The sequence below is a fragment of the Colossoma macropomum genome, unplaced genomic scaffold (assembly GCF_904425465.1).
Source record: "Colossoma macropomum unplaced genomic scaffold, Colossoma_macropomum, whole genome shotgun sequence".
Classification (NCBI taxonomy): Eukaryota; Metazoa; Chordata; class Actinopteri; order Characiformes; family Serrasalmidae; genus Colossoma; species Colossoma macropomum.
The window spans coordinates 10,321,436-10,349,291 of record NW_023494788.1 but is presented as its reverse complement, the minus strand read 5'-3'; the positions used below and the strand labels follow the sequence as shown (position 1 = coordinate 10,349,291).

At 39.4% G+C, this 27,856-nt stretch overlaps 1 protein-coding gene across 3 annotated transcripts; it reads left to right on the top strand.

Annotated features, from left to right (window-relative positions):
* The first annotated feature begins 203 nt into the window (after positions 1–203).
* Positions 204–27,793, top strand: gramd4b (GRAM domain containing 4b). Of its 3 annotated transcripts, XM_036568341.1 has the most exons (21): positions 204–716; positions 2,076–2,120; positions 5,296–5,503; positions 8,085–8,205; positions 15,309–15,429; positions 15,540–15,598; positions 17,110–17,245; positions 17,847–17,872; positions 18,024–18,115; positions 19,075–19,166; positions 19,420–19,468; positions 19,636–19,707; positions 19,839–19,882; positions 20,047–20,156; positions 20,331–20,485; positions 21,417–21,434; positions 23,347–23,497; positions 23,950–24,043; positions 24,195–24,285; positions 24,389–24,457; positions 24,542–27,793. In XM_036568341.1, the coding sequence occupies exons 3-21, from the start codon at positions 5,345–5,347 to the stop codon at positions 24,656–24,658; spliced, it is 1,776 nt and encodes a 591-aa protein (XP_036424234.1). In that variant the 5' UTR covers positions 204–716; positions 2,076–2,120; positions 5,296–5,344; the 3' UTR covers positions 24,659–27,793. The 3 variants fall into 3 exon arrangements, with proteins under 3 accessions (XP_036424234.1, XP_036424235.1, XP_036424236.1); XM_036568342.1 differs by lacking the exon at positions 21,417–21,434 and having other exon boundaries at positions 205–716; XM_036568343.1 differs by lacking the exons at positions 204–716; positions 2,076–2,120; positions 5,296–5,503 and adding an exon at positions 6,796–7,229.
* The last annotated feature ends 63 nt before the right edge of the window (positions 27,794–27,856 follow it).

The following is a 27,856-nucleotide window of genomic DNA, read 5'->3' as shown; positions in this document are numbered from 1 at the left end:
CGGTAACTTCGTGTTTGAAGAAATGGAGTTGAACATTACATTTTACCACACAAATAGCGTTTATTTAGATGTGTTAATAGGTTATCTTTGTTAACCTGGCGGCCTGAAATGTAACGTTAGCAACAACCTTTTTTCGTGTTTTTTGTTTCTGTAGTCGGTTTTGGCCACCTGCTGGGGGAGGTGGTAGTAAAAGTAGCTAGCTAACGTTAGCTAGCTAAAGTAGGCTAGGTTACTAGATTCAACGTTAACACTCGTTTGTGTGACGCAAACCGGCTAGATATCAATATGACTTACGTGAAACTCCTAACTTAGTTATTAAAAACGCAATAGACATGTTATAACTCTCGTGCGTTCGAACTTGCTAAAACCAGCTCCAGTCGCGGCTCCTTTAAGACCACCCGTCGCTGTCACTGACGACATTTCCTGGTGTGGGAATCAAGCGTCTCGGCGTCTCTGAAAATCAACAGCAGTCCGAAACACACCATCGCAGGGATTTTCAGCAGCTGCCATGCGGCCCTGCGCTACTGTCCGGCGGAGAGGTGCACGCCTGTGTGTGTCGGGGATCGCGTTTTGAGTTGAGTGTTTGCGTTGGAGCGAGCAGAGGAGCGGATCTGGTGGTGGTTGTTGTTCGGTGGTCTGACAGCAGCAGCAGGCGGTGGAGGAGGAAGAGGGGCGACGCTCCCGTTAATGAAACTCCGCTTCGAATTGCGAGCAGGGTGAGTGAGAAACTTAAGATCTCCTCAATTCAGTGGTCTCATACATGGCAGACCGGCCGTGTGCGGCTCCTTAGCTCCGTTCCAGGGTTGAGTTAGGGGCTCCTGCGCTCCGGTGCGTTTCTTTTAGCCCGCGCTGCTCTGTGCATTGCTTCCTTCTCCTGATGTGCTGTGTGCTTGTTTCACCAATAGCTGTCAGATAGTGTTGTTTTTTAGGCGTTTATATTGGGTTACGCGGGTGTGACAAGACTGCAAGCAGCAGTGGTTTGATAAAAACGAGAAAAACAGAGTAAAACTCAATATCGTGATATTGTTCTCTATGATGATAGACGCTCCGGCGGCGTCCAAAACCACATACTATACTATAACGTTACATGCTGTGTGCAATAATGATGATGTACTCTTTTGATATCCTGTTTAGTTTGGGAGAGTGGCGTTTTGGCCTGTGTTTGTTTGGGTTTTGGATGAATTAAGGCATTCACATGATCCAAACAAATCTTAATAATAATAATAATAATAATAATAATAATAAAAGTGATGATAGTAGTGATAATAATAATACACTTCAGTAATGCACTTTGATCATGCCATGTCAAATGGATTACCAATACGATTGGTTTTACTGCAAGATATATAGCAATCAGAATCTGTAGAATTGAAAAATACAGCTATTGATTACTAAATTTCTGTTATTGGATTTTCGTGTTTTTTTTTAGTTAGCATTTATGTAGCCTGCTGAAATATTAATATTATCCTAGTCCTACAGTACAGTGGCTATATAAAGGGAGCATTTGGTTGCCTGATTATTACATTGATCCAGAAGCTGTTGCACAGTGGGGAGTGCCATTTGGGGTCAAGGCCTCACTTACTACAGTATTGACAGTACCACATTTTTCAGTTACTGAGCCATGCTTTTTTTTATTGAGAAATCCAAACTTGACTTCATAGCTGTAACAGCTGTAGTCCAACGTAAGAACAATGTGTGTTGAAAAGCCAGTGCAGATCCAAAGTAAACAGCTTGTGTGTATTTATCTATAGTGTGCAACAGAGGCAGCTGGTGATAGTGTGATGAAGTATTTCCCTCTAAGCACACCCCAACATAAAAGGAACGGACATCATCTGAATGCTACAGCAAATGAAAAATTGATGTTGTTTATCATCTGCAGCCTTTTATTGATATTTTGTATGCACTTTGTGCAGAGAGTCCATTATGAATGGATTTAAAAATGTAAGAAACTGATATAATACACTGCCTATTCCCACATCATTTTAAGGGACTGGATGAGTGCCTGTATTGTAACACATAAAGCAGTCTGATTTTTGGAGCTCATCACTGACCGATTTCTGATCATCTGCTTTCAGGGAGTCTAATGGGCGAAGGACCAAAATCTTATGATCCAAGTGCTGGTGAGTTTGTTTTTTTCTTAGCCAGTTAAATTGTTCAACAAGACATGGCCTGCAAATAATGGGTAATCAGTTGTTAATTATTTCATTTGTATGTGTTTTGGGATCACTTTCAAGAACAGTCATCAGATGGGAACTTCTAATAATGGACAGTAAACATAATGTTATATGAAAAGCGGACTTAGGACAGGGCCCTGTTGGACACCATGATGGGAGGGAGTGGAACTGATTTACAATGGCAGTGGTAACTATACACTTCAGTGCTGTCAGAGCTCTACCAGAGAGACACACATGGAACCACCCATTTAGAAATGTGACTTACCAACAAACAAAAACCCATTATAGAAATCAGATGCAAGGGAGAAAGTCCTCTAATGTGTTAGCTGGATAAGAAATAGTTAATCAGAGATTGCTTCCTAATGTTGCAGTAGTAGTGGGCAGATTGTAAGTTATTACCTAATTGTGGGTTTATTTTATCTGTACATATCTGTATTGACAAAGTAATCTAAAAAGAATGAGTAGTCTAGTATTCTTATTTACAAATGTAAGGTTTTAGGCAGTCTCAGAGGTTACACTGGACTGTGATGTTCTAATAGCTGTAACAGGTCATAGCTGAAAGAGTGGCATTCATCAATAAACCATGGAAATTCAACACCTTGTTGATTTCCATCGAACAGGCTCACCTGACTATACAACTTGGTGCTTCCATTATGTTCCTATACAACTACTACGTTCCATTCCAAAATGCTTCTTTCCCCACGTGATGTTGCTCATTAATTTATTATTAAAGAAACTTTCGTAAATGCTTAAGAATTCATTTTTGTGACTCAAGGTTTAAAATGTTTTGACTGTAACTCCACCTAAAGCCTAGCACAGCCCATGCTGGCAGCTTTATTGTCTGAATGGCAAGAAAACACTGATCCATAACAGTCTTTTTTTTCTAGTTCATTTCACATTCTTCAAGAGCTCAGGGAAACATATTTTAACCCCTTTTTAGCTTTGTGGAAAATAAAATGTGTCATTTTTCATAGTTTTTTTTAATTGGAAATTATGAGTTATTTAATTGGCCTGTGAGTAAATCTGGTGCTCTCTAATGATAGGCTATGTTGTTTTTTCCCTGACAGCACATGTTTTACTGGCTGTCCTATTCTTATCTTCAGTTGTCTGTGTCCCTTCCCTTTGAGTAATCTGTAGAGGAAGCCCATCTATAAACAAATCCCAGTAGTTCAGCCTGTCACCAAGCTCTTTCCTCATTCATGAAATTCCAACTGTAGGTTGTTAGTGAATGAGGAGGTTGAGGCTGAGGCCTGGGTCCTGTCATTTTCACAAGGGGGAGAACGGGAATGCAGCTGAAGCTTTGGAGTTTCAGAGCGCAGTCCCACATGCTTTGTTCCCAGACTGGCTTTTGTTTGCTCTGAGGTCAAGCCACTGCACTGAATAGTGAGTTGGCAGAGCAGCAGTGTTTTCTACTCTGTGGGGGCTTTTGGCTCCCAAAAGGAGTTTCAGGGTTTTTCAACTGTTAATCCAGCAAGACATGTGCTGCTGCAGCCGCCGACACCTCCGCTTTATCGCAAACTGTGCCATGACGTGACAGATCTAAGCAAATCCGTGTGTGGATTTATGTTGCAATGTTTTCTGAAGTTGCTGAAATGTAACCTGGAAACGTCCAGAAAATGCAGCCTTTGCTCTCTCATTACGAATATTCTACCCTCTAGAGGAAAAGTGCCAAACTTGTAAACCCAGCCTTTAGGCTTGGAGGACTGCAAGGCCTGTTTGCATAATTGATGTAGCAGCATTTATTAACCCCTCAAGCTCTAGACTTATTTTTCAGGTATTAATCTTAAATCTTAAAGTTATCCAATAACCACCAACAATTATTCAGTAATAGCTTGGAAGGAAAAGTGTGTAGTTTATCAACGTGAGAAATTAAAGATTGGACCTGCTCAAGGGCTCTTACATTTTGATGCAGTGAACACACTTGAGAGAAGGGGTCTAGGATAAGGTACTGTACGTAGCTCACTGAGTATTCTGACTCTCACATAGAGTGAAGAAACCTGTTTTTTGTTGCATGTTTATGAAGCCACCAGGTCATTCTACCACTGTGGTTGTAAATGGTGTCCCACAGCTTTGAAGATATGAAAATGAACACAGAATAAGAATGAACTGTACAAAGCACATATATGTGTGTGTTTTTTGTTCAGTTCCTAAATTGAACATCACAAAAACTATGATAATTCTTCTTTTTGATTTTTTTTTGTTTAGTTTAGTTTTTTTAGGCCATGTTGTGCATGAGAAACAGCTTGTCACAGCAGTAACTTCATAGATGCTAGGTTTTTTATTTGAATCAGCAGTTTTGCTGCTTGTTTTTCAGTTTAAATTATAAAAATGCATTTAAATGGTTGTCTGTCATAGCTTTAAAATTATATATATGTAGTCTTATTTGGATAATAATTGTTAATGTTAAAGATGTTAATGTAACAGACTAAGTTTAATACTCGAATTGCATGTCAACATTCGTACCTCGCTTACCGCATCAACTGTATAATAGCCATGCTATAGTCAGCCCATAGCAAGGCCATCCAGCTCAGCAGTGGGCAGTGAGAGGCACACAGTGAACCTAAAAGCCCTGGATGCTCATGGAGCCCTGGCACAACGCTAATCAACATACTGTACATTACAGGAGCCTCTCTCTCCCTCCCTCCCTCTCTCTCTGGCACAGCTTTTCCCACTAACTGAGGCAGGCCAGTCCAGTTCACAGGCCTCAAACTCTGGTGCTAAGAGTGGCTCTCATTGTGAGAGAGAGGCTGCCTGCTAGCTATGAATTCCTCTAGTGCTGTGAACTCAGTTTGCCAAGAGAGGGGGTCTTTGTCATGCTCTTAATGGGCTCTCTTGTTCAGGGGGGTAGTTTCTCCCAGGATAGGCTTGGTATTTTCTGTCCTCTATTCATAGGTGTGTCTTCATCTGACAGTTAATTTGTTCAAGTGTGATAAGAACATACAGTGAGTAAACACATGTATTGCCAGAGGAGTTTTGATACTGAGGCTGCACCCATTTTTGCTTTTTTAATAAGTGTGTCTTACTCCTCTTCTCTGTGGTCAGACTTAAGTTCAGCCATACGTTCATTGTACCCTATTATCAGTGAGACTTATTTCCAGGTTTCCTTTTTTTGTTGCTGCAGAGTTGCCATCCACCATGCTAAGATAAAAACACGAAACTGTGTATTGAAGATGCTAAAGCGACTGGACAAGATAAGGTTCCGAGGACAGAAGCGAGATGAGTTCTTGGACCTTGCTGAGTCGCCCAATGCGTCGGACAGCGAATGTAATGATGACCTCTTGATGAAACCTCGCGTGTCCCTCAAAGATGCGGAGGAACTGCGTGACCCTGTAAGTGGCTTTTTTACTTAGAGAAATTTTCAGCACTTGTTTCCTTCAAAACTGTCCTTCAGCATTGTAGTAAGCCATGTGCAGTTGGCGTATTATGTGATGTCTATTAGTGTAATACTGGCTTTTTCCAGCAGTGAATTTACATGCTCAAGGAAGACTAATGACTAAACAATATATTATTGCTCTCTGGTATATTATTTAATATAACAAATGCTGAGTGTGTGACTTTTTGAAAATTGTGGCAACAATTTAAATCACTTTCTTACTAACTCAAAGTATAGAGTACAGATTCTAGTTAGAGACAGCATAACATTACTTTTTCTTATCCAATAGCAATTTTGAAACCTTAAGTATAGATCAACACCCATACCTATCCATACCTATCCTGAAACAGCTGACACTCACTCTGTGATGTGATGTTATTAGCTATATATTACTTTTAGTAAGATACTAGTGTGTGAGTAGTTTGAGCATGATATCCTACTTTTATATCTTAGGTGCTTCAATTAAAAATAGCTCTAAAATATAGAACAAATCTTTAAAAGCTTCTATATTTTAAAGCTATTTTTGAGTCTGAATGAGACTGGGGATTATTTAAAACTGTGCTACACATTATGCTGGTTATTATTATGCTTATTACACGACGCTGGGTACAATGCGTTCAGAGTGACTCTTGCTGTAAAAAGTATTTGTTTTCGAAAATTCATGGATCTTAAATTGATGCTGAACGAAATATGTGTACTATTCTCTCTGGAACAATTTACCATACTCAAATTAAGCATTTATGAGAGTTTCCATTTTAATCCTGAACTGTTCTTAATCTGTCCACAGAAAAATAGCCTTAGCACTGGCTGATATTTGCAATGGCTGATATTTGCCCCCTGAATGGAGCCCTCTGTCGGTCATGCGTCACATTTAACAGGAAAAGGAACATTGTTCAGGCTATTGATTATTGATTATGGTGACACAATTTTTGCGCGAAAGACTGCAGGTCACCTAGCAACGAGGTTTCGCCGAGCTGGTAGCGAACGAAAAAGGAAAAGGGAAAGACAGACGAACATTTGGAGATGAATGGGCTTATTCGCATTCATAAGCAGCGCAGTTGGTTTCCTGGTACATTAAATCTGCAACGAGAGACTGTCAAACACTAACTAAAAGATGCGAAGCTGCGAAGATGAAGTGGCTTCTCTAATTTTCCTGTTCCACCTTAAATGGTGCCACTTTTACATTCGGCGCCTCAGTCAGAATTTAAGGTGGAACTGGAAAGTTCAGCAAGAAGCTGGCAAATGAGAAGCGACTTCAGCCTCGTAAAACAGCGGAAAGCTGAGAGACATTTTACGAGAAACTATTCAACTTTTGAGGAAAAGTTTTCTGCCGGAGTTGGAGGATAAAGCTTAAAGCAGAGCAGAGTAAGTCTGGCAGGTAATCTGTTAAGACACTTGAAGTGCTCTATCATAATGCAGTGTAGAGCTGAAAAAATAAAGTAGGTTGGGTTGACTCCACCCAGGGTAGCTTTTGAGGCTGCTGAACAGGCTCAACAGAAAAAAACAAATGGGTTGCTTACTGATACAGCTATTAAGCTTCTTTACGTCTCGTCACATAGTAATAAGAGAATTTCCAGTAGACTCTTGGCCATGTCTGTGTGATATCTTGATTATTTTTGGTTCGTAGTTTCGGAGTTAAGACCAGCTTCTTGCTGAGAGGGCTCCTGTTTTATTAATACAGGGTAAGATGGTCATGTCATGTTTGCATATTTTGAATGGCTGCAAGAACTAATTGTTCCTTTTTCTATACTTGCATCCATGTTGGTGTTCTCTTTTTTGCATGCTTTTTTATCTTCATACTTTAATTCGAGTTAAATGTTCTGTCTTGTCAAACATGATAGTATGGGGGGGCAATTTGTGTTCAGAACCCATGAAACTCTCTCTTCGCTTTGCTTTTCCTTGCTAGTGAGATCAGTTGACAGATTGGTTGTGTCTCTACGAGCTTCTGAAGGGCGGCTGCTTTGGCACCAGTTACCTTGGATACGGCTCCCGCTGGGGCCTTTGATTGGTGACCTCAGCCTTGTTCTGCAGAATCTTGGTAATGTTGTACTTCCAGGAAGATGATGGTTTAATGTCCTGGCCAGGCTGGAGTCATAGAGCCCGAGCAACGACGTGCTGACTGCACGGCTGATTTACTGAGTGTAATGGAGAATCAATTATCTGATGGAGGAGACAGAACCTGTTGAACATTGAAGCAACTGTAAAATGTGAAGTAACTGTAAAATTGGTCTGTTCTGCATCTGGGAGATCCTTGTTTTATGTGAAAATGCTCAGATTTAGCAAATGCACCTTGTTTAGTACTGTGTTTTTGTCATGGTAATGCATTTGTTTTATGCTGTAGATGTAGATCTTTGACAAGCCTTTTGCAAAAACATTCAGTGGTCCTAAAATGTTTTCTCACCTAGTTCATAGGCTCAAATAGCCTATTTACTGAAGGCGTGTTCAGTTGCTGCTGTCTCTTGTTCCCTTGGTGTGTTTTGAATGCATACCTGTGGTATTTAACCTCACTTTCATACTCTCTTGCTTTGTGCATCCAGGCTGGCCCAGGGTCCATCGCCATGGCTGCTGCCATCCAGGACTACCAGAGAACTGAGTCGGACAGGCTCAATGAAGTCAAAGGTCACCTTGAGATTGCCTTATTGGAGAAGCACTTCCTTCGTAAGTACTATTTCAGCATCACTTTTATACTGCAGTAACTGGAGCTCGGCACTGAAGGCTGCACCCTCATTGTTTTGTGGCCAAATATGAAATCAGGTTGTATAAGAACGTATGTTTTTTGGTAGGTCCGTCAACTAACCCAATGGTTAATTCAGTAAGGCTGTCCCGTATAACATTTTACAGACTTTGAATACTTGTTGTTATTTCCAAAAAAGTACTTAAAGACTCATTCTTAAAATCACCCTTACAAATAATAATATTTAAAGTGTTTTTTAGTCACCCACTTGATGGATACACATCCATTTTACACATCCATCAGTGTTTCATTTCACACAAGCTATGCTGAATTTTGACAGACGTCAAAACGCAAACCTATTTTTTATTTTTAATTTTTTTTGTGCACAAGTGAAGCATAAATTCCATGGAAATCCGGTCAAATCACACAGTCCCACTTTCTGTAGTGCTATAAACTCAACCTAAAGTAATAACACACTTAAACGTGATGATCTTCTTGGTGTGGTTGTTGCAGAGCGTCTTCTCTATTGCATCTCTAAAAAGTTATTTTGATTTTGTTGAAATAAACCGTTCTCACATTTTTCCTGTCAAGTTTTAAACCTGCTGTTAAACTGTTTAAATATAAAAGAATGGGAGAAAAAAAGGTGGTATTCCCACCTGTGGTTATGTGATGGAGTCACGAAATACTTGAGTATTCAAATCTGTCAGGCCAGTACTACATTTCAGTGGTCACAAAGCACAAACTGGTTCAGTTAATTGATGGGATTAATTAATGGAACTTCCAGCTGTCATCCAGATCATTGAAATGTCATGCTCATGAATTGTAAGCTTCACCCAGCACCAGAGCTACAGCTATATTGTGTGTGGGTGTGTTTGTGTGTGTGTGTGTGTGTGTGTGTGTGTGTGTGTTGTTGGTCCTGTCTCACTATAAATCTTCCTGTGTTTGTCACCTCTAGCAGTGGAATGCAATCACCCTCAGTAGGATCTGAGCAGGCTTTATTCATTTATTCACTGTGTGTGGCTAAGCTGTGTGACCTGTACCACCTTTCCATTAGTGTGCAGATTAGCCCTTCGCTGGTTAAATGGTCGATACACACACACACACACACACACACACACATATAATTACATATTCATTCTCTTTTTAAACTAATAGAGCTTCTCTCCTTTTGACCTCTCATATGTTTAACACCTGATAAAACATAACAATGAGTTCTGTACCACATGTCCACATTTTGATTTGTGATACTTTTATGGCTCATCGTACATTAGACATGTCAAGAGGCCAGCTGGTTCTAAATTTAGACTGTGTGTGGCTCTGTTGAACGGGAAAGCTGCAAAGGCCACACTAGGCCTTTCATATTGCTGCCTGCTGCCTGTAAATCTAGGCAAGGCTTATTAATAGGCTGTTACACAACACAAGCCTCTCCATTTAGAAGAAAGACTGTTATTGATGAACTGCTGGGGGTCTTTGACTCTCTCTTTTGTTCTGAAAATTTAGCAGAGCAACCTCAAAGCTATGAATGATGTTTGCTGTGGGGGAATATTTTACTAGAATGAGGGGGCAGCATATGGTGTACCTGTTTCACAGTTATCAAGAAGCCACTGTGTTGGTAATCCAGCAAGATTGTTGCATTAAGGGGAGGTTCTAGGGAAGATTTCCCAGAAACAGATTAGACCTTGTCTTGATTTTGTTAAAGGAGAACGATCATTAACATTGTAATTTAGTCCTGCACCAGGCTTAAGCTGCAATTAGGAAAGCTCACCTGAACATCTTAGTTAGGGAAGTGTCTTTGTTTGCTTATGTGTTATAGTTCAGTCTTTTCTTATTCACTGTAATATTTTATTAATGGAAAATGACATGGTAAAATACTATTTGATGAAGTCCTGTACAAGCTATTTGAGTTGTGTTTAGCCTAAAAAGGGCAGTAATAATAGTATCTGACTTCAGTGAGAGCAGGACTGGCTAGACAAGATGTTTGCCTTCACCCCACCCTTGTATGTGGGAATTACTTAGGCTGTTAAGCTCCCTCTTTCACACCCTTGTTGGTTCAACTCTTTGCATTTGTACAGAAAGCGTAAAATAACTAATGTTCAGTTTCTGTGGAAAGAGGTGGCGACTTCCTTACGGTGAAATTGCAGACATGCTAAAAATCAACCTAAGAGACATGGCAGCCTTTTCCTTTCTTTTGGCACAACGTCGTTAGATTCAGTAGAAACGTTCTGGGAAAACTCTGCCACTTTTTCCATGAAGTGCTCAGTCACGGGACTTGGCTTTTTGTTCTCATAGCCATTCTTACCATGTTCGTTTGGCAAAGACAGGCATGGCTGCTCATGCACACAGTGTGAAGGGACGTTGTCGTCTGGTTAGAAGGGCTTTTGTCTGACTCGTTTAACTGCATAAGCAATTGGGTCATTCATTAGCATCTTTTCATGCATGCTCCAAAGCTGCATGGTGTACGTCAGTCGCTCTGAGAGCGCAGGCTAACAGTACAGGGCAGGTTGTTTGCAGGAGAGCCTGCAGCAGTGACAGTTTGTTTTAAGTGTCATGGGACACAAGGAGACAAGTCCTAACTTGAGAGATCAGATTAACAACATCTGTGTTATGAGTGTTGAAGAACACAACAATGCCATTTATCCTTATTTTTTTAACAGTTCACTCATTTCCAGTGGATCTGTGCTGTTGCCGCTAACTCATGAAGTTTACTTAACTAATCTTAATTAGTGCAGTTAAGAACATGCGGACACAATAAATCATCTCTTTCTTAAATTGCTGGTAACGCATTTTCCTCCCTGTTTGATCCTTTGGACCTTGCATAGTAGTCTAGGCTTAAGCCCAGCTCCTTGCACGCTATATGTTAACTATAGCTAACTATATATAATATAGCTAACTAACCAAAACAATAGCGAATTGGAACATTACAGATCCCCTCAAGAGTCTCCACTGTAACTAGAGTACACAAGCTGTATGAATAAGAGTGAGAGGCTACAATCGCAGAAGAGTTGGAACAATTGACTGTATATACACTGTATGGCCAAAAGTATGTGGACACCTCCCCTGATCAATGAGGTTGGGTGTTTCAGCCACACCCTTTGCTAACAGATGTATAAAATCAAACACATAGCGATGTAATTTCCTTAGACAAATTTTGGCAGTAGAATTGATTGTATTGAAGAGCTCTTTGACTTTAAATGTGGCACTGTCATAGAATGCCACCTTTGCTCCAAGTGATTTCTTGATATTTCTGACCTGCTAGATCTGCCCCAGTCAACTGTAAGTGCTGTTATTGTGAAGTGGGATTGTCTAGGAACAACAACAGCTTAGCCTGAAAGCAGTAGACCACACAAACCCATAGAGCATTAATGAATAATTACTGAATTATTGAAAGTAATAATCCACTCAGAGAAGTCCGTTCACATAGCCATAACAAAATGCATTGCTTTTCAAATGAAAAAAATCTTTCTTTAGAGTCAATTTGGGTAGTTTAGACAAATGCAAAAGGCATTATTAATTATTTGGATCATTTAACAACCCTTGTGACAAGACAATACGTATCACTATATTAAGTTATTTTTTTTAGTTTGATAAGTTGACACAATGACAGAATGCAGTAGTAGTGCAACATTTAAAAATACAAAATACTCAGAGTTCAATGATTTTTTTCTAATACTGCACTACAGTTATTCTCCCCTGGACACCTGGAATCAAAGGTTGTGTTTTCTAACCGCTGTACAAAAGCTTAGACAGCCCTACTAAATCTTCTAAACTGCTTTTGATGAAACGAGCAGTTGCTTGGTGTTCTGGAAGTACTAATCATATCCATGCTATCCTCAGAAAAGCTTATCAGAACATAATTTAATACAGTAACAGTATCATATCATAATCTTCCAAATTGCCTGCTATCAAAAGAGCAAATTAAGCTCTCCCACGAGTTAGCTTAGGACTTGCTTTAGCCCAACCCTCTCTGACTCTGGTACTGGGTTTGGCAGGTGAGCTAACAAGGCAACAGGAGCTGTTAGGCTTCCGGTGTTAGAAACAGAAGAATCTGATCTTTTATTCCAGTCAGGAACTCACTCACTTCACTGGCCTACTCAATATTTACAAGCTGTTACTGTTTCGAGGGTGTGTGTGTCATAGGCAGTGTCGCAGTGCTGGCACTTCTGCCTGTCAGGGTAACAGTTCCCTGTCCTCAGTGAAACACAAGCCCATAAGGTTAAATGTGTGTCTGGCAGGAATACAGATTACCAGCCAAGATAGCAGATGCAGCACTTCTGCCAAATCAATGATCGAGTGAATGAAGTTTTATGTGGTTTGAAATCATTAGCCTTTGTGTAAATGTAATTTTAATAAGTGTTGTTATTGAGAAGTCATGCATGTTTAAAAGCTTTCCTTCCAGCACACCTGAAGAAATCTTGTATCTGTACTCTCGCAGGGACCAAAATCTGCCAACAAATGACAGTATTGCTGTGGTTTGCATTTCTGGGACCAAAGAGCCCATCCCACTGATGTGCCATATACTGCAGTGTACTGTGGGTCAGTAGAGCTTCCTCAGATGCAGTGTCCCAGCATTTTTGATGGGTCCTCAGTGTCCCCACATGAAATGGGCTCTCACCTTTGTATAGTCTAACTTGAACACGATGCTCTTGTTTTTGGCTGTGGTTCAGTGGCACTTTATTTGGTGCGAGTACAGATGGATTGGATGCTTGATCAGAAGTCACAGCTGGTGGAGTAGCAGGGTTCGAGTTACATCTAAAACCAGGATCTTTAAGTGACTTTTTCTGATTTAACACACCTGATTTTATCACAAAAGGCATTAGGGCTGTACTATATATGATTTGTTAAGCATTATTGTGATATTGGCCTTTGCAGTGCCAATGTTGCATAAGTCTACAATATGCAAATGCAGTGACAAACTGTGATCTAATTTCTAATTCTAATTTCTGCTAGCACCTCTGTGGAATCCACATGAACATTTTTTGCCCTTTCTATATTAAACATGGACATCTGAAGCTTGTAAAAGGTATTCCATGTTCAGGGCATTTGAGGCTTGTAACAGATATATTAACATGCATTTTACTTTGTAGCAGTTTTACAGTGTCTTCTTCAAGGCCCTGTTACAGGGATGTCACTGTTCTCCATTTCTAACATCTGAGTGAAACACATAACTGCTGTGTTGTGGACCTCCAGGACTACAATTATCTATTTAAAATCCTAGGCTAATTACATACTAAGGCATGTTATTCAATAACTACATGGACTAATGCAGATTGGCTGAGTTATTCTTAGGTAACATATGTATGTAGTAAAACCATGGATCTGCCATTGGGATACTTCAAGAAATCTTCACCATACACCATATGTCACAATACTTATTATTTCAGACATTTAATCAGTTGGAACTGAGAAAAAAGATCCAGTAGTGCTACATTTTAAAAATGCTGTCAAAAACTGTGAACACCATGGTTTTTATTCAATATTTGGCATACCGTGTTGCACTAAAGCCAGTTACACAGGACTAATTTTGCTCTATTTACAATGAAACATGCAGTTGCATGCAATATGTTCAGAAAAGCGCACTGCGTTGTATTGTATTGTATTGTATTGTATTGTGACATAATTTATCACAATAACAATATATATAGTCATATTGCCCAGCCCTAGGTTAAGTCACTTCTAGGCTAAATGATAGCATTTAAATATGTCAGATTGAGGCTCTGACTTGCCTGGCTTGATCCCTGGTAAAACTGTTGTCAGCCTTTTTCTTTTCACTTGAGCACCAATTAATCAGTGATGGATTTGCGTCTGTAGTCGTCAGAACCGATTATGGCGCTACACTGTGAGTTCTATTATGTGGACAGATAAACGGATTAGATTATTAGTTCAGCAGCTCAGCCAACCTCTAGCAAGATCAACACTACTAAACAAGTACACCATGGAACCACATCACTGATACATTTGAAGCTTTGCTGCAGGCTGCCAGGGTCTTCCTCACTGCACAGGGCTCAGGTGTCTCCTCCATTGCACCTGTCCTTGACTAAGCACCAGGGGGTCTTTACAATGAGGACAGTGCCACTGGCCGAGGCTGAGCCAGGTCTGAATTATAGATGAGGGTGGTCTTGTTTTCCAGGTAACCTTGAAGCAGGTGTAGTTTGAGGAAGTTGGCTGTACTCAGCAGGTTGTAATGTTGGAGAGCAGATTTCTTTTTCCTTACTTGATTGCAGCTGTATGTTCTTCATAAAGCTGAAGGTGTATGAAATTGAATGGATCTGTTTAAATTCCCTTGTCTTGAAGTTAAATGTCTGATGCATTTTGGTTTTGTTAGAAGAGAATCAGAGTTGACTGGCTGTGTAAACATAGCCTAAACACAGTCCATGAAGGAGTTTACTCTGAAACAAACATGAGGCAGGTTGATGGAGATTTGAAGAGACATTTAGGCTCAAGAGAATTTAGATCTTCAAACAAGTGGTGCACAAGTTGATGCTGGGAGCAAGTTGACTTTCAGGTGTATTTGCTTGAACAGATTCCAGATAACCAGTGGTTCCCAACCTGTTTGACCCTGCCAAAATCTAGGCTGTGGTCTATAATCCCGTCGCTCTTGACTCCTGAACTAAACGCACTAGAGCAAACTTATTCACATTTCTCCATACAGATGATATAGACTTCATAGCACTGGAAGATGGCTCTGCAATCTACTTTTGTTGTAAACACATGCTACACTGCTTCCTCTGCTGCTATTCCTAGTAGGTTCTAGGTCAAGAGTTATCACACGTCGACCACTAAATGCACTGAAGCGCATGACATTGCTAACCATAAATAAATGAAAGAACAACTATCTGTTTTCAGTTTTATTACAATTAAAATGACATGGGACAGTGACACGTTTAGCAAATAGCAGCAGTATGTAGTGAGGTTAGCTGCTTGGTGAGCCCCACTGCAATGCACCACCTTTTTTCTCGCATGTGAAATGATGTGTTGAACTTACCTATTGAAGTTGTAATTTGCGTGGCACTGTTTTTGAAATTGTGTCAGGAATTCCCTCATCCATTCACGGCTGTGTCCCTGTACTGTGCTGTTCTTTTTCCCTCAGAGGAGGAGCTGAGGAAACTTCGAGAGGAGACGAATGTCGAGGCGCTGAAGCAGGAGCTGGAGAAGGAGCGCTCGAAAAGAGTCGACCTCGAACAAAAGATGAATGAAATTCTCAAAACCAGGTAGGCCCATTTTCTCTTTTATCATGCTTTGTTTCCCAGCAAAGTCTGTTACTTCTGCACTGCAATAGTTCAGTCACATCCTGTAATAAATATTTATGTGTTACTCATAGGCTAGAAGACTCTCCGCCCCCACCTTCCAAAGCACATGGCCCTACTGTCAATGGAACAGGTAAGCTGCAGGAGTTGTCTACTGCTTTGACTTCTGTTACACCCCATAGCTCTTTTTGGTTTTAGCTGCTAGGAAAGCTAGATATCTACACTGGTGGTTACTTTATTCTGTTTCCAGCTGTATCGGGTTCAGACTGTTACTATTTCTGGCCTCTGTTGGCCCTATGACTGGGTGTTACTGTAATTAACCTTTAAACACAGAATGTTTGCCTCTCTGGCCTCACTGTCGAATAACTGTTGCTTGTCTCTGCAGTGTAAAGATTGTAGCTATTTACAGTCCTTCACAACAGAGTAATTCAGACACACATCATGTGTGAGCATGTGAGAAAGAAATCTGCAAAGCTTTGCGGTATAATTTTTTAAGCAGGCCACTGTGTCACTGTGTGTGAAAGAGAGTGAAGTAGCAGTTTTAGGTTCTGAGGATGAAGGAAGATGTTCAGAGTTTAAAGAAGTGGGACAGCGTACTTGATGATGAATTGCACCTCTCTACCTTAACACACGCAAACACATTATTTAGCAAGTGACCAGCTGACCACTGTTTATCCCTCAGCACTACTCTGTGAGATTGTTGAAATCCCTTGCATTCATACTGATTTGTTTTGTTTTTCATTTGATTTTCATTCATTGAAACAGTGGGGTCCCAGAATCTGAGACCACTAGTGAAAATGTTTTGCATTGTTTTCTAACTTGATCCAGTGTCTTTCATCACAAATTATTTTAGCAGCTCAGTATTTTGAGAGAAAATATTTACCTGAATTTCAGAAAAGTCCTCCTTTTGCTTTAAACACCTTTTTAATTAGCTGAAGAAAAGCAATTTACAGCTTCCATGTTGAGAAATAATATATTTCTTGATTTTGCAGTTGGGTTGGTGCCTGTTTTACAGGATCTGACAAAGATACAATAAGATTTTTTCTGCAGGTCTTCTCTAACTCTCAACTGATAATTCATACCACTTCTGACATTCAGATCTGCAGCTCAGAACTTTGCGTATGTTTGCTTTAATTAGGGATGCACAATGATATGGGAATAAAAAGTTATTTGTAAAGATTTTAAAATCGGATCAGATGTTTAGATTTGACATTTTCAAACCAATATTTGATGACATTTATTGTACTACAGAAGAATAGATTGTTTAGGTGATGCTGGACTAATATGCCAAAATTTGGGCATTTTCATATACATTTTACTGAATTTGTAACCCTACAGAAATTAATGCTATATTTCTTTGTAATGCCAATACAGGTAGGTTAAATCCTAATTTGTACATTTTAAAAAATGTGCATTGGCAGATATGTAAATGTAAATATCACATATAGAAAGGAGACATACGTATATACACACATATAATATATATATATATATATATATATATATATATATATATATATATATATATATATACACACACACACACACACACACACACACACACACACACACACACACATATGACTAGTGGACAATGTTTTGATCATGTTTCTACACTGATACCCCTTTTCTGTGTTGTGACAGGAGAGAAGCAGAAGGAGTCTTTTAGCTCTAAACTGTGGAAGTGGCTGTACGAGCGCTTTGGCGTGTATATAGAAGACTTCCGCTTCCAGCCAGAGGAGAACACAGTAGAGACAGAGGAGCCACTCAGTGCTAAAAGGTGAAGTGACCGATACTGTGTGTGTCCCTGCTAATGAAGCTTTCAGAGACAGAGGGGGTGGACCGGTCTGGGAAGATACAACAAGACAGTTTAAATGTCACTGTTCACTTCGGAGCTGCTGGTGACGGCACTCTGTCATGCTGTTTTCACTGTAAGATGCTGCTGTGTCACATGTGGTTTTGGATTGTTTGTTTAGGACTCGGCAATCCTTCCAGTCACCCCTGCCTCAACTCATTAAAGATCTGAAAGTCTTCTGTATGTTCCACTTAAGTGTGATCCTCCAGGGGGATAATTACTCACCCCTGATATAGAACGCGTCCTTATGGTAGCCCATGTGTACGGTGTCCCTTCTGAAATCCCTTTTAACATGTAACGCTGCATTCTATGTTTAGAGTCCTAATATTCACTTGAGAAATATGAGTGGTTCCATTGAGGAAGGCTGTCCTGGTTTCACTGAGGAAGGCTGTAGTCCTCCCCCTGGTGGTGGTTTTCAAATTGATGTTGTTTTCCCTGCCCTTTTAATTTGATATAGTTCAGCAGTGCTAACTGGCTCTTGGTACTCTGGTAAATAATTAATCTTCACCTTCCGCTCTTGTTACAGATTAACTGAAAATATGAGACGACTCAGTAAGTATAGACATGGCAATGCTGGCAACAGTAGTTGGAATCCAAAATTTCTAACATTACTTTGTAGTTTTTATATGTAAACATGTATATTACAGCATTTTGCCTGTGCACTTGAGAACTTCTGACTGTCTGTGTGTCAATGTATTCTCAGAACGAGGTGCTAAGCCTGTCACTAACTTCATGAGGAACCTCTCTGCCTTATCCAGCTGGCACTCTGTCTACACATCAGCCATTGCCTTCATTGTAAGGAACACAGACTCTTCACAGTGACTGTCATGTTTTAGGAGCACACATTTTGTAGATGAACTTAAAAGATTGATTAATTCCATCTAGCCATTCAAATATTTGGTTGTTACAACAAAACACTGGCAGCAATGTTACAGTATGCATTGCAGCATGATGTCCACAACACTGTGCAAAAGAGATCTCCTTTCATTTATTCAATTTCCAGTCAAAACAGACATCAAGTTCAAGTTATTCGTTTTTCAGGTAATGTTTCTGAGGAGATTAATGGATATTAGATAATCCACTTACATAAGGAAGGGGAATATCAAAGGGGAAAAGTGAAAAACATGAGTTTTTATTAAATTATTAAATGATTTAGAGAAAATGCTTTCATCTTTGAGAAAGGAGAAAATCAAGCTCCACTCTGACTTGAGATCTAAAACAATCCACACATCCAAACATCCTTCCCTGTGAGAAGACAACCTAACACTATAATTCTGAAAGGATGTGTAGCTTTCAAACAAAGAATCTGCTGGTGTACAATAGACTGGCCACCTCAGAACCAAGACCTCAGCATCAGTTTTTTGAGATTACGTGGATCATCAGAAGCAGAAAATACAACCAACTTGTAAGACTGAACTTTGGAAGTGTGAAAAAATAAGCCCCCTGAAAAGAATGTAAGCTGTAATAGGCAAAAGGGTGGACTCAAGAAATACTTTTCTCACAAAATAATTTTCTGTTAAACACATTTCCAGATTTTTTTTGTGACAATGAAAATGAGTAATTTGAATTTATTTACAGTTTTAATTTAAACAAAGCATGGTCTCTGACCTTTGCACAGTATTGTGCACATAAGGTAAAAAATTGATGACTACTATTTGTATAAGGAAAATGTAGCAAGTCTAAATTTATGTAGAGCTAATCTGATGTATGTTTCCTCTCCACCCCCTTTTCTCTCTCTCTCTCTTTTTCCATAGATCTATATGAATGCTGTGTGGCATGGCTGGGCCATTCCCATGTTTCTATTTTTAGCCATTCTACGCTTGTCCTTAAATTACCTCATAGCAAAGTAAGTCCAATAGCAGCTCACGCCAATTCAGATCGAAGCTGACAAACCAGTGTATGCATACCAGTCATTCTGCATCTGATTTCACAGTCTGAAGTGATATGTTCCATAATAATGATTACAGTAACAGTTTATAAAAAAACTGCATTTCATTAGGCTGCGTTATGGTATGGGGTTTTGTGTGCAAGAATGAAGTGTTCTAACAAGAAAGCCGCAGATTACACATTAATGCCATGTGACCATGTTGCTGTTGCAGAGGCTGGAGGATACAGTGGAGTATTGTGCCCGAGGTGTCTGAGCCAATGGTAATTATGAACACAGACATCTTAATGCCACTGATACTTAGAAACAGCGTGCCACCTATTACTGAAAAAGACATGATTTCTTCTAATGCACTGTTGGTTTTCATTGTAACAAAGGAATGAAAGGTTGGGAACTGGATGGTTGAATTTAGCTTTTGCTTTTTCACCAGGAGCCTCCAAAAGAAGACCTGACTGTTTCAGAGAAGTTCCAGTTAGTGTTAGATGTGGCACAAAAAGCACAGGTACACAGTTGTTTCATAGATATAGCAGAGAATAGGGCTGCCAGCTTTTTTAAAGCAGCACTCAGGAGAGAGCTGTCAGCTCACACTTCAGGTGTTAAAGCATTATTTTCACCAGCTGTATGTTTTCACAGAACCTGTTTGGAAAGATGTCAGATGTCTTGGAGAAAATCAAAAAGTGAGTGCATTTTAAGTATAATTTCAGATACAAGCACATCTACACATATGGTAGATGAGAAAATACCTAGCATGAGTATTATTTATTATTGTACTGTTAAACTGTAATTTTATCTAGCTTTTGTAAAAATACGTAGATACATTGTCTGTATGCTTGTTTTGCAGTCTGTTCATGTGGGTGCAGCCTGAGATTACTCAGAAGTTGTATATTGGTCTGTGGATGGCGTTTATTGCTTCCTGCCTGCTGCCGTACAAACTCCTGGGCTTCATAATGGGTAAGAAATGTGCATATTTGTTTAATTTTACATCATTGGTGCCATTTGACCATAGCTAGTTTCAAGTATTTCATCATGGTCTTGTGTACCAGTGACATTTAACTGTTGTTTGCTTTAGTGTGGTCAAATCTATGTAGATTTGGTTTATTTACAGCTGCTCTTATTTTTCACCAGGTCTGTATGCTGGAATCAAGTTCTTCATTATCGACTTCATCTTCAAGAGCTGCCCCAAACTTAGGGACAAATACGACACCCCCTACATCATATGGAAAAGCCTGCCAACTGACCCACAGCTCAAAGAGCGCAACAGCGCCACCCTCAACAGACGAGTAAGTGTGTGTGTGTGTGTATGCATGTGAATAAAACCTCTCCCCTTTTTATGTTCACAAAGAGCATTATAAATCTGCCCTCACACAAGAATTTAATTTATTCAACCACTTCCAACACTTTCTGACTAATTTTTTTAATCTTATGAATTGGCTAGAATTTTTTTGTTTTGTTAAAAATACAGGAATATCACTTAAAAGGGGAAGTCCTCTGATTTTACAGAATATCTGCAGCTGTAAACAAAGTCATTCAGAGAGGTTTGATGTGAAATGGTTAATTGTTGAGAAACGTAGCCTCAGATTCCTTTACAGTAGTGGTGATAGGAACCAGGGGCCACAATAACACAAATATAGCCATTTTATTTACTATCCAAAATTACCAGTGAACCCACATGTGTCTACTGGAAAAAAGTTTTTATGTACCTCTCTACCATGAATGGATTAACCCCTTAAATCCCAGGCTTATTAGATACTAAGGCTTTTTATTCAGTAACTACAGCAACTTCAATGCAAACTGGCTAAAATATTCTTAGGTTATAGAAGCATGTAATAAAACTTGGGGCCCTGGCCATTTAAGGGGTTAAAAAAACAACACCCATTTTATGCAAAATTCTCCTCTCAGAGTTATTGTGAAGCAATATCTTAGGCGTCAGCAGTGTATTCATAACTATTTCATGTAATAACCTTATGTGAGGTAACTTCTACAGGCACACTTCAGACATGTGGTTCCTATCACCAATGCTGTGAACAGTTCTGACTGGGTACGTTTCTCTAGAATGGATTTCACATCAAATCACTCTGAATGTCTCTGAAAATTGGTGGGATTCCCTTACAAGTGCTCAGCCTGGTTAGAGTGTATCAGAGAGCTGAAGCCAGTGGTTTTATTTGGAGTAATAGTCTGTCATACTTGTGCTCTGTTATCTTTCTCTCTCAGCTGTCTGGGTATGAAAAGGTAGGGATCTGGTGTGGCCTTTGGTTTGACAGCAGTGCCTGTGTTTGCCACCACTGGCTGGTCCTGCGTGTGTGTGCGTATGTGTACAGATAGAGATTCAGACCGATACACACATTTCTGCTGGAGAATGGATCAAAAACCTACAGCTGTAGCTCAGAATGACATTTTTCAAAATTATAGATATAAATACAAAAAAGCTGATTACATGCTAATTTATTACAAGTATGTTTTTGATTCATTGCCGTTAGAGGGTTACTAGATTCTTCTTCCATAACTGTGTGTGTGTGTTTGTTTGTGTAGGGGTTACATTTTAAATAGTTTTTCTACAGTAGTCAGTAGCTGGGGCAACAAGTGCTTTGACATCAGAACAGCCAAGCTCTGTCTATAAATCCATGAGCCAAAGCACCTTTTCTAAGACTGAGTAAAAGAACTCTTTACATATCTATTAGACATCTGTATTTTGCTGTATGTTACACATAGGTACATACTACATAGATGCCGCGGTGCTAACTTGGTTTTTCTGGTGTCGGTATCTGACAGTATTATGTTTCCATGATGAATTAGGTAAGTCAGAGCTTATTTTGTGCCTCTTGTAGATCATGTGTACAGGAACAAGGTTACAAGGCTTTGTTGTGTGTTGTAATCTTAATACATTTGTTTCTCTTCACCGTGTTAAAAGCGTTTCAAGTGGATCAGAATACATTTCGAAATACTACATAGGATGTGTATTCAGGATGGATGCATTGTGCACAAATGTTCATGGCTGATTCGGAATCCTATTTCTTCACAGCTAAATTGGTAGATGGGTGAATTGTTAAATTGCTTTTTTTTAACCCAAAGCTCACACTGTGTGGGATACATGAACACAGGAAACACTAGCACATTTCCAGTACTTTCTAGTAGCCAAAGTTACAACATAGACAACATTATTTTCTCATTAATGGCCCAAACCAGCATTTTTTATTTGTAAATGAAAAAATAACTTGAATCAAATAAAGTGCTACATGGAAAGTCAGAGGCAGCTAGTAATTTGACACAGTGAGTCATGCGAAATTATGCTAAAACATTTTGGTATAGGCATACAAGCAGCATTTAAATACATTTAATACTGACTTGCCTCACTTTTATATATGTGTATACCCCAATTTTATGTATAGAGTGAAAATCAGCCAATTCCAACCATGGCAGATTTCTGTTGCGCATACCTAGTATTCAGTGTGGTATTAAAGGCAGCATAATGGGCTAGGGCACACCTAACGTATAATATGATGGATGCAGTTAGTTTTGAATGATTATATTCTTGCTACTGTGCACATGTAGTCAAAATGTCAGAACAATACACAGAATAAAAAAAAATACTTTTCTCTGTCTCTCTTATTAGTTTCATGTAAAAATCTTCATCAGCCCAGCTGAAGCACACAGAGATGTTTCTGTCTTGAAGAAACGCACTGTCTTACTCTGTTAGTGCAGCTTAACAAGTAAAGCAGTGCCTGAATGATTCCATGGCTTTGCGCTTTGCACGATTCCACTGCATCCCTCCCCGACCTCCCTCGCTGATGTCTGACAGCCAGAGAGGAACAACTGTGGCCTTCTTCATCTCAGTAAGACACCTACAGCCAAGCCACTGTGGCCACTGCTCACCCACTGCTTACCCACTATGTTAGGCTAGGCCTATTCTGGAGCGTCGCTGAGCTCACTGGCTGACACTGGTGTAATGAAGCCTGAAATCAACTCCCATCAGATGGGCTCTTGCGTTTCAGTGCTGATCTAGGATTCAGTGCTGCCTCTGGATGGTAATAAAGGGAAAAAGCAGACTCCTGATCCTGTATCAGCATGGGGGCCTCTGCTTGTCTAGCCCTTCTCTGTCTCTAATGTTGTTGTGTGTTTAACCTGGTCCGTCTCCTCCCTGCAGCAAATCCAGCCTGTGGTGGCACGAGGTAGCCTGGCAGCTGGAGTGCCAAGTGGCATTGGTCGCGAGGAAGAGAGTGGGCGGGCCTACAGCACCAAGAGAGGCCCTTTCCATGAAGTGTTCAACCTGTCTGAGAATGAGCGCCCCCTACCAGGTAGGAACATATTACTGCAACTACGGTCCAAATTATTCTTCTGCCAATGTATAAGCATCATGCATGTTCATATACACTACCAGTAAAAAACTGGACAAATCTAGCTGTATGCATTTTTCATAATCTTAGAGACAGTTTAAGGTAACGGCTTATACTAAAATATAAAAAAGACAAGTACAAATGGAGAAGTTGATGCCTATGTACAAAATTATTTCCGAAACAAATATTTTGAATTTAAATAAAAAAAGAAAAATTAGCAACAGTAAAGTCTCAGCAAATGTGTATCTTCTTTAGTCCTGTTAGAAACACATCTCAGGTGGCTCTTCATTAAGTTCCTTGAGAGAATACGAACTATTCCAAGGCAAAGGGGAACACATTTCTAAAATAATTTGAAATAATCTTTTTTTGCATTAAAATATTAACATGTCTGTTTCTGTCTGTGTTATGATAAGTGTGTGAGAACGGGTGGCGATGCTGCTTGATCAACAGGGACAGGAAAATGCCCACTGACTACATACGTAATGGTGTCCTCTATGTGACAGAAAAGTATGTCTGTGTGTACTTACACACTATGCACTTGATAATCTATTATTCTACTATTTATTCTCTTATTGTACAACCTTTCTTTTGTTATTCATTCAATTTGCATATTGCACTGCTGTGTTTTTATAAAATATGTCTTTCGTTTGTCCTGTAGTTACCTATGTTTTGAAAGCTCCAGCTCCCGGTCAGCCTCCTCTAAGAAGAATAAAGTCATCAAACTCCAAGACATTACAGATATTCAAAAAGTATGGATGTATAACATTAAAGCATGCTGTTGATTGATATTTTTCAAGGGTTATGAATTTCAGTTACTACCTAAATATTTGAACTGCCTTTTTACCATCACAGTATAAGGTTTTGTCAGTATTACCTGGATCTGGGATGGGAATCTCAATAGCCACGCCATCCACACAAAAGGTAAGAAGTGAGCATTCAGACTTAGGTTACAATTGCACATCTGCAGACTCTGCTTATCTGCTCCGCTCTGTCTCTGTGTCTCAGCCTCTAGTGTTTGGTGCCATGATTCACCGAGACGAGGCCTTCGATGCCATCTTTAGCCAGTACACCAAGATCATCGGCTCCACCCCTTCCATCACAGTCACCAACTCAGAAACATAGAAGAGCGCAGCATATGACTGGCCACCGGCATGTGTCCTGCTTCAACTCCACCTGAACATGGAGACTTTAGTAAGCAGCTCCTTCTCTTCTAGCAGAGGAGGTACCAGGACAGCCAGAAAAAAAAGGAATCCATCTCCCATATCCTCTCTGTGCTGCATTTTTAGAAACGTGTTTTAAAGACGAGACACTCTCAGCTAGTATAGTCAACTAGTACACTGGCGTTTATTGTGTCTTGTGTAGGGATTTGCTGACTAACACTGAAATGCCATTATGGAACAGGAGCTGGTTCTCCTTGGCTATTCTAAGAGGATTCTTGTCTTGTGTTTGTGTTTATGTATGTGTTTTTGGTGTTTGTGTCTCATAACTCAGTCTTTTGTCACATAGTGTTTAATCCAACCTCTTCTTTCTTCCTGCCTTCCTGTCTTTTTCATGTGAATTGTATCACTTCTTGCCTTGCACAGGGAGACACATTGCGGTTTGTGGTGGTAAGTCCTTTAAGTAGTGAGAAATAAGATGTTTGGGGGACACCACAGCCTAAAACATCTCCTGCAGAGCATAGCAGCTGCTGCCCCCTACTGTAGGAATGGCTAGCAACATTGATTTTCAATCCAATAGTAAGTAATACCAAGGCTTTTTAAAGACTATTTGTGCACAATCAAAGGGGAAACCTTTGTGAATTCTTCAGTGAAAATTGGTAATGCAGGTATCAAATGTTAAAACTATTGCCTATTTTAGGACTTATGCTTTATAATATTTCGCTTTCTCTCTGCCAGTTTCACTGCTTTTGTATGACGTGATGTTTTCATGAGATGTGGAGGGAGAGAGCAGAAGGATAGTACACAGCGATTTGCTTAGATCACTTTCCCACTTCTAAGCATCAAAAACACATTCCATTTCGGAGAAAATAATTATTTTAACAAATGCTAGAAGAAAACGCTCTGTATCAATATATTTATGAGGATCAGTTCCCAAAAGAAAATGTCAGGATTAGAAATACTGAACTTCAGTTTCAATCCACCCATCTCTGCCCTTCAGAAGTGCTTGGAAACATAAAACCACAGCCTCTCACTTCATGCTCATCTCTCCTCAAACCCTGAATTAAGTTCCAGCTTCATTTGAATGTGTGTAAGCCATGCACCTTAATCACAGTGCACTCTCTGGATCATCTGTAGATTTAGCTATACGTGTAGGATTGTTTTTCTGAGTGATCAGTGTTCACTCCGAATTGTGTTATTGTAAAGTAAATGCAACCTCATATAAAAGCACAACAGCACCATAAAGTCTTATCCATCAACTGAACGTGCACAAGTGCAGAGAGCATGTGGGGTTGTTGAAGTTGAGGAAATACCTGTGTTTCTAACACTGTAAATCTGTTTTCTGCCATGTATATAGTCGTGCATGTCACCAGACTTGAACCATTTCATGCCTCTCTGTAACATGTAACTGTTTCTGCAATGGCTAAGCTTCATTATTAGCCAGGTCAGCTATGCTTCCAACCATCAACATAAAGCATTTAACAAGGTGGAAGAATCTGTTTTACCTAAATTTATAGGCCATTTAATGGCCGTTTCTCTATAATTTATGTAGCCGAGCTCATATAAGTACTGTAGAGCTTCAGTATATGGCTTTATGACGATCTCCAAACAAGTAGTACTTGCTTTTAATCTTTTAATAGTTCCTCCTCCACTGTAGCTCAACACTCCAGCATGGTTGTTGGAGAAACATTTAACTCTTGTTTCTTACATGTTTTGTAAGCCTTTAATTTCTTCTTAGTTTTTCTTGGCACATACAAGTAGCTTTTATATGTAATTCCAGTTGTGAGCACCTTTAGGTATAAAACAGGCCTTTAATTAGGAAGGTGGATAGTTTGTTTCTGATGCCAAACATCTTAGACTTGAAAAAAATCTCCATTCATCTGTACACTTATGGATGTAGCCTACTGAAGTCTGTGTACTTAAACTAGGCACATGATGCTGTGGTAACCTGCACTTTACACAATGAGAGTAGCATTGCTTGTGTATTTGTTTAAGTGCCCTGATGGTACTGTTTTGGCACATTAATCTAAATAATTATTTGTCAGCATCTCCCTTCCTTAATCTGAGTTCACTTATTTTCAGTAACACCACTGATTTAGCCCTCTTACCAACGTGGCTGACTGTTATTCTGTGCTAAAAGAGAAAATATGGTGGTCATTAACCTTAGTTAAAGGTTAGAGCTCTTAGAAATGTATGTATGTTTATGTTTAATTGCATCAAAATCATAAAACATCAGTGGAGAGCCAGTAAGCTCATTAGAGAAGAAGCACAGATTGTTTTTTAAATCAATTATTTGCCAAATATAATGTCTGTATTACTGTTTGCTGTCTGCCTTGCCCTTAAACTCTTATGTTTACAGAGTTTTGAGTCTTAATTTTGTTGTCTAAGGCTAGTTTGATCCCCAGAGCAATCTAGGGGCATGAAAATTGTGCCTGTTAATGTTCCTTGATAAATGTTAGTGGTACTGTGAGAGGGTCTAAAACTGATCTTTAAAACTGTGCAGAACTGGTGAGGAGGTTTGGTTTTGCTTTTAATTTGCAGTGTTTCCTCCAAGCTTTTGTCTTTCAGCCGCATTCACATGTAAGCAGCTATTGGTACCCCTCGTTCACTCAAGGGCATCAAGACTTTGTTTGGACATAATTTAAGTGTTACTGTGTTTATTTGGTTGTCTGTGGCATACAGACCCGTGTTAGTGTGGCTAGCCAAAGACTAACTGGATTAAAATCACTTTTTAGTGGAACCACCATTATGAATAGTCTATGTAGAAAAAAATTAATCATTAACTGGTCAAATAAATTTTGATGTACCAAATTTATTTTTGTTCATTATTATTTTTCTTTTAAATAGGTGTATGTGTCTTAAAAATGTCCTTATATTTTGCTCTGATCTGGTCAGATGTAAAGTCATCGTCTCAGAATTGTCCATAATCAGTTAACTGTAGAGATGCCCTGTGATCTCTATGAAAGGAGGATTTCACACACACACAAAAAAATCATGTTTTCATGTTAAACAAGCCTCAGAACAGTTTCTAAAAAAAATGTCTACTGTAAACGTGTTGTACCTTTTTCTATTTAAGTAAAAGAATTTAATAACTACCCAACATCTTGCCTTTCATTGCTCTGTTTTAATGTAAACTTTATTTTGATGAATCAAATATAAAACC